Here is a 7,671-nt window from a genome sequence, read left to right on the forward strand (position 1 = left end):
GCATTTCTTCTTCTGTTTGACCGGAACTAGAACCAGAAGAAGCTTCAATAATAGCTCCCTTCTGCTTAGCTTCTTGTTCTAGTTCTTCAAGTTCTTCACCAAAGCGAGATTTTTACAGCTCTCCTTCTCCTCAAAAGTAAGTTCATTAAACAATATGTCCAATTCACGTTGTGCTTCAAGAGCTTCCCAAGGCTGTAACAAAATAAAAGATAAAATGTAAGTAGCATCCCATAGAAATGTCGTTTAAGAGACTGAGTTTTTGAGAAATTGGAATCAATTTGATTACTTCATAGATTACTGAGTTGACTGAGTTCAAGGCTTTGACAACTTGTGGCCGAGGACCATAAATGTGGAGTATTCTCTCCGTCTTTGAACAATCAGGGCCTGTATCAAATTGAATATTCACAAATTTAGTAACCAATATCAAACCAAGATTATTTTTTAAAAGATAGGGATATAAAATAATTAAGAAACCTGAATCCATGCACCAGATAATATTTCCATTGGCAAGATATCATCATAGCTATCACCAAAGAGACGCCTAATCTGTACATACAATACGGATTCAGAACAAGAAAATAATTACTCTGGTATTTAGTGCACTTGTATGTAGATTTATCACCTTTCATCCGGGGAACTTCTTTTGGTACTCGCCAATATTTGGTGGCATCAGAATTACTGGGAATGTCCGGTCATATGTCTGCATACAATTTGGGATATGTAAGTACACAATGAACCTACTTAAAGTACTACCTCTTCAGTACAAAAAAAATCATTATAGCTTCTCAAAGGTGCAAGTATGATCAAATATCAATGGGGTAGAAATAGGAGATGACGACTAACCTCTAGAATTTTATCTAGGATGAGATGTTCAGCAGTTCTAACTTGATTAACCGTACCCATCAAGTGAATTAATGATTGACCACACTCATTAGATTGAGTATCAGATAACAACCCAATTGTGCATTTTGAGACTTTGTGAATATGATCAAAATGTGCGTAGTTTTCTCCAAGAGCTTTGGTAAGCTATAAATATTACAGGTTATTATCAGTACAATGATTATTGAGTTAAGTATTTGGAAACAAATAAATGTGAGATGTCACTTACTTCCTTATCACGGATCCGATGTACTTTTCTTTCTGTTTTCTCCCTGCAGCAACTGCCTCGGCTAGGCGCTTGGTTTTTTTGTAATCATCCTCTGCAAAGATTTTTAAACAAAAATATAAGAAACAACGGTAATGTGACATGTCTTCAAGATATAACTTCTTACCAAAAAATTTCCAGTACTAGAGTTCTCCAGTAGTCTGATCCATATTCACTTTCAGAGTTTCAGTAAGGATTTAGGCAAGAGTTGAGTTGGATCTTCAATTTTCGCCTTGGCATATTTTTCTATTTGAACAGCTTATCAAATTCCAGTAGTCTGTTGCATTGACATGTTATAATAGACAGAGCTGCCTTAACTTCATCTTTTATCAAATTCTTTCTAGCCCGTGTTGCATTGACATCCAACCATTACAGAGTTGCAGAGCCATGGGAATCTGAGATAACTTTATATCGCCATAAGAATAAAAACAGTTACTCTCATAATCCGAGAGAGATGGCATATAGAATGGCAAGGACACTTCATCACAATAACAATTCTGAATCGTGACTCTTCGAACGGTATGATGCTTCCAATGGTTGTGTTAATTGGTTTTGTCTCTTATTCCAGTAGTCACACTTTTTCTTTGTATACCTCTTCTGAAAGTCATGTCTTTTCATCTTTAATTAGTGACAAACAAACCCTTTAACTTCCCTTTAACTTTGGGTTAACAAGACTTAAATCAATTAAGTCCAAAAGTGAAGAAGGTGGGAAAGTTTGTTGCAACCAACATATAAGTTGCATTTAAGTACTCTAAGTTATGTGTTTTACAAGATTAGTCCCTATATATTTTGTAGTAATTGAACATATATTTGAAGTATTCTTTTCCTAACTGACTGTCATATCTTTCTAAAGGTTTATAAACTGAATTTGTTATAATTTTGTCATCTCTTTGTTGATATTGGGTAACTGTTAATCGCAAATTCTAAATTCGGACCAAATTGTGTGGATCGTGATATTCTCCGAGAAGTTCATGATTTTCCTCCCGATCGGAACCTTCTTTGTGACAATCGGAGTGCAGTCCATATTGTTAAGTCCAAATACAGTTTTTCATGCTTGCTATGGCTAAGGTGAAGTCTAATTATAATATGAGAAAGCTTCAATTTTACAAAATTTAAATTTACATGGAGATGATTTAACCAAAATTAGCATACCATCTATGCAATGCGACGAGAGTAAAACATATTTTTTTTATGTGTTTTAAAAATACAAAAGGCCTATTTGTTCTTCATAAAAAATATTTTCGGTTTTCATATAAAAAAATTCAAAAATTATACTAAATGGGTTAATTATTGGGTTAAGTATCTTGAAGTGTAAGTAACTTTTATACTTTTCCTATGTATGAATGTAACTTTCATTTGGTTCATTGTAAAAAACTAACCCGTTAAATTTGAACGATTAACGTAAACTTTTTACGTTGACCAATCAAAAACTTCTACGTGGCAGCTCATATGGTGTGCCACGTATACACTTTTATATTAATCGCTCAATTTAGCGGGTTAGTTACATACAATGAACTAAATGAAAGTTACATTCACACGAAAAGTGTAAAAGTTACTTAACCGATATTTTAAATTTATTATATAAATAATTAAATACAAATATGTAAATCGTAAACGGTGGATACTTTTTTGCACCGAAAAGCAAATAATATCAGATTTCGAATCTTACTGCTTTTTATAAAAGATAAATTGTAGGCCATGTTAATTATGAAACCATTTCACATCACTAACAATTTCATTTGCTAACTACATATAAAAACCTCTTAGCCCTTCAATAATCATTTATAATATAGCAAATTGCAATGTCGACCACATCAACATATATTAAACTGATGGTCGTCCTCACCCTGATTGCATGTTCACTTGGTAAATCTCACTTTGTTTCAGTTGATACAAATTTCACAACTTGATATATAAAGTTTACACATTCTATTTGTTTTCTTTATTGTTTTACAAGTGTGGGGATCTGAGAGTTCCGTCCGGTTGGAGCCAATGTCCTCATCAAGTTTTAAGACTTGCAAGGTTACTCTCGGGTTTTGCAACCGCGATTGTCTCACTGGATGTTGTGGCAAAAGGTGTTCGAAACAGTTCAAAAATGGCACAGGAAAATGTATGGAACCAATGCTACCTACGGCACCGTGTTTGTGCCAATACACTTGTTAGAATGTAATCCACCTATTTGTGTTTTCTACATTTGAACTTGTATCTTTCTAAATTATTTAGGTATATGTTTGCCCCTAAAAATTTAAATATATAGAAAACTATATAGATAGTGATTATGTTTGCAAACTTAGCCAATAACTATTGTGTAAAAGAGCTGGTATGAAGAAGGTCGAGCGGTTGAATCTTACTCTCAAAATGATTATAATTACCTTTTTTTCTTAAAAAGATAACTTGTTTATAAAATCGACCACCCCATCGATTTTTGGTTGAAACGGCATAAATGTTTGAGTTTTCAAAACAATGCCAATCCATGGCACGAGCTCAACTTGTTTATAGCATGTCATGCCAAGATCGAACAACTAGACAAAAATTTCCGTTTTAAATGAACCAGTCTCTTTTTTTTTTTTTTATAGTAAATTACACTTTTCGTCCCTAAAGTTGGCACGTTTTGTACTTTTCGTCTCTTAAGTGAAAAAATTACAATTTTGACCTTAAAGTTGGCATATTTTTTCAATCATCGTCCTTCGCCAAACGCCGTTAAGTTTCAACCGTTAAGTCGGACACGTGCAAAACACGCGAGGGACTAAAAGTGCAAAAATTGACAAGTTCAGGAACGAAAACTGAAATTTACTTTTCTGTTGTCATCATCTTCATCTTCTCCGGCTAACTTTCGTCGGAAAATTAGCTGGAAAACTTAAAATTTTGATATCTCACTCATTTCTTCGAATTAGACCACGAAACCACCACCAAACTTCTCAAAATTAATTTTCGCACGAATCCTAACCAAAAAATTTCAAATTCAACACTTGCCAGAAAACACAAGACCGAGAATATGGATTGGGTTAACATAAGACCTAGCTAACCGAGCTTTTGACATCTCTAATATATCATATAATTATGTTACTTTACTTTTTTATTATATAAGTGACTATAATAATATCGGAAAGTGAATATGGTGTTATCACACCCTTAACTTAAATAAAAAGTCTTTCGCATACTAATTTTTAACACAGAAAATATGGGTGTTATCACACCCTTAACTTAAATAAAAAGTCTTTCGCATACTAATTTTTAACACAGAAAATATGGAATGTAAGATAATATCATACTCAATTTTCTCTTGTAGTATAAAAGAAAAATACGAGTAATAATTTTACTTAGCATTTTAGCAAGATACCTTGTGACTAATTCGAACAAAAATGTAACAGGATACGGGTTGATTCGTTCATATGAATGAATGAAAATGGTCCAATAGCGATGGAAAAAGTCAAAGTCTAAACTCATGTTTTTCTTACAAAACAGGCGTGTGTGGGCCAAACGACCCATTCCTTCCCCATTCTCATTCTTCTTCTATCTATCTATCTTTTTTAACTAAAAAAGATCCAATTTTTTGTTTTAGTCAAAGATGCCGCATCACTAAACAAAATATATACTACCAAACCCTAACGCGGTGGCCATTTCCGTCCAACTACTCAACTAGCACATTTTTTTTTTATAAATCATTTTATAGGGCTTTTGACTCCTCCCTTATTATTATTATTATCATTATTATTTACAAATTTTCTTAAATCATTACAAAGTCTTCTTCATTTTGTGTAATTTTAATTGAAATTAAATGGTTGGTATTATTGTTCCTAAATCCAGCTGTAATAATATTATGATGATGAATCTCAATTCATCTTCTAATTCTTGTTTATCTTTTGTTGGATCACGGAATCATGTGAATATTATTAATCCGTCTGTAGCTGTTAATATTAAATCATTGAGAATTGGTTGTGATCATCATCAAGGATCTAGAATTCGGAACATCAGATGCCAGGTTCAACCCGATTCGATTTCGTCGAATTCATCGAGTATTTCTGCACTTGAGCTTCTTAAAACCTCTTCTGCTGAAAGTAAGTTTTGTAGTTTTTCCTTTTTTTTTTGAACTTTTAAATTGTATTGTAGGTTATTGTTTCATGAATTAATATGTTATTACTATTTGTATGAAATAGAGTATAGTCTTCTAGGTATTATTTCCTTAAAACTGCGGTAAATTCGTTCGATTTTTGCTACATAGGACTTGTCAAGCTTTCGTAAATCATAGAAAAAGTAAGTAAATGTTAAACTGTGTGGTGCATTCGGATCGAATTTATGGAACTCTTGAGCAAAGATAAAATTACCAAAATTAAACGTCTTTTCCCTTTTGAAATGTAAATAAACGTAGACCGGTTTGCTGTTTTGTAAGAATTCTAACATTTTGAGGATGGAAGTGGCGTGTGTTCGACTCTGTCCTAAACATTTTAATCGCAATAATAGTCTACTGTATACAATTATTTATTAGCATATAGTCAATTTAATGCTAATGTTGTAAAATGACCAGAATTAGTAGTATCTTTCGGTCAAAAAATACATATACCTCTAAAAAAACAAAGGACCGGAAGTTATTGAAAATGAACTATATCGTTTGGTCAAATTGTGTAGGCTACCAGAAGACTTGTTTATTCTCTTATGGTCTCATAATAATGTCTTTTGTATGCAATCTGTAGGATATACAAAGGAAAAAAGTGGTCTTATGGTGATTGGGCTAAGTTTTCACACTGCGCCAGTTGAAATCCGTGAGAAGCTTTCTATTCCGGAGGCAGAACTGCCTCAAGCAATAACTGAACTATGTGCGTTGAATCACATAGAAGAAGCCGCTGTTCTTAGCACGTGTAACAGGATGGAGATATATGCTGTGGCACTCTCCCAACATCGTGGCGTTAAAGAAATCACTGAATGGATGTCAAAGGTACTGTCAAGTTTAGTATTATACAAAAATATGGCTTTCTATGTATAATATTGGAAATAATTAAATTATATACATTTCCAAATGTAGGTTAGTGGTGTTTCCATTTCAGATATACGACAACATCAATTCATGTTGTATGAAAAAGATGCCACCAAGCACCTGTTTGAAGTATCTGCAGGGCTTGATTCCCTAATTCTTGGGGAAGGTCAAATCCTTTCTCAAGTAAAGCATGTTGTAAAAGTAGGACAAGGGGTTCCTGGGTTTGATAGAAAGATCAGCGGGCTTTTCAAGCATGCAATCATAGTAGGTAAACGGGTCAGAACGGAGACTAATATCTCTTCAGGGTCGGTTTCAGTCAGTTCAGCTGCTGTAGAACTTGCCCAAATGAAGATCCCCGACCATTCTTATGACTCCGTAAATGTGTTGGTTGTTGGAGCTGGCAAAATGGGGAAACTTGTGATCAAACATTTAATTGCAAAAGGGTGTAAAAAGATGGTCGTTGTAAATAGAACTGAAGATAGAGTCGCTGCCATACGTGGGGAGTTTCAGGATGTTGAAATAGTCTATCAACCTTTCTCAGATTTAATGACGTGTGCTGCAGATTCTGATGTGGTTTTCACCTGCACGGCTTCTGAAACCTTGTTGTTTACGAAAGAGCAAGTTCAGATACTGCCTGAAACTCCGACACCAAGGTTATTTGTAGATATATCGGTTCCAAGAAATGTGGAATCATGTGTCTCAGATTTGACAACAGCCCGTGTATATAATGTGGATGATCTCAAGGAAGTTGTTGAAGCTAACAAAAAAGACCGGCTACGCAAGGCAGAAGAAGCTCAATTAATCATATCAGATGAAGTAAGAGAATTTGAAGCTTGGAAAGATTCTTTAGAGACAGTTCCAACAATTAAGAAACTCAGGGCATACGCTGAAAGAATTAGAGAGAGTGAAATGGAAAAGTGTTTAGCAAAAATGGGTGGTGATATAACCAAGAAAAACCAGAAAGCTATACATGAGCTAAGTAAGGGTATAGTAAACAGGCTACTTCATGGTCCCATGCAGCACCTGAGATGTGATGAAACCGAAGGTCGGTCATTGAATGAGATTATTGAAAATATGCATGCGTTGAACCGGATATTTGGACTGGAGATGGAAATTTCCATATTGGAAGAGAAGATCCGGTCCAAGATGGAGAAGTCACAGGTACAATAACTAAACCAGTTTTAACCGGAAGTTATTTGATTCGTTTATCCATCACTATATTTGGTGATGATTATTATGAGTGTTACTTAGCGATACCCAATTCAGAGGCAATTGATGAGGCTGGAAGAGTGTAATAATACCAATTGATACAATAGCAAAAGCTGTATATTAGTCCATTAAAATCTTTCAATTGATTGTTATCTACCTCAAAAAATTGGACATCTATCATTGATTACTTGGTGCGCCCAGGGGTGAGGTAAGTTACTTGGTTGCCAGTTTATGTGTATCAAATCTGTAATAAAATTTAACTGTGCCCCGTGAAAAAAAATAGTAAGAACTACAATAACAGACTTCAAAAATGAATCAAATATTGTACAACTCTTTTGAAGCCAGA

The 7,671-nt window shown here is 34.2% G+C and overlaps 1 protein-coding gene and 1 long non-coding RNA gene across 2 annotated transcripts; both read left to right on the forward strand.

Moving 5' to 3' along the window:
* The first annotated feature begins 2,939 nt into the window (after positions 1-2,939).
* LOC122598937 lies at positions 2,940-3,337 on the forward strand. Its single transcript, XR_006323794.1, has 2 exons — positions 2,940-3,010; positions 3,102-3,337. It is a non-coding gene; the product is annotated as an uncharacterized LOC122598937 (long non-coding RNA).
* A 1,368-nt stretch (positions 3,338-4,705) lies between these two features.
* Positions 4,706-7,467, forward strand: LOC122601928 (glutamyl-tRNA reductase 2-like). The gene is made up of 3 exons (XM_043774658.1): positions 4,706-5,202; positions 5,836-6,077; positions 6,165-7,467. Exons 1-3 carry the CDS (start codon positions 4,923-4,925, stop codon positions 7,284-7,286), a joined length of 1,644 nt encoding a protein of 547 aa, XP_043630593.1. The 5' UTR covers positions 4,706-4,922; the 3' UTR covers positions 7,287-7,467.
* Positions 7,468-7,671: the final 204 nt, after the last annotated feature.

This window comes from Erigeron canadensis, chromosome 5 (assembly GCF_010389155.1).
Source record: "Erigeron canadensis isolate Cc75 chromosome 5, C_canadensis_v1, whole genome shotgun sequence".
In the NCBI taxonomy this organism is placed as follows: domain Eukaryota; kingdom Viridiplantae; phylum Streptophyta; class Magnoliopsida; order Asterales; family Asteraceae; genus Erigeron; species Erigeron canadensis.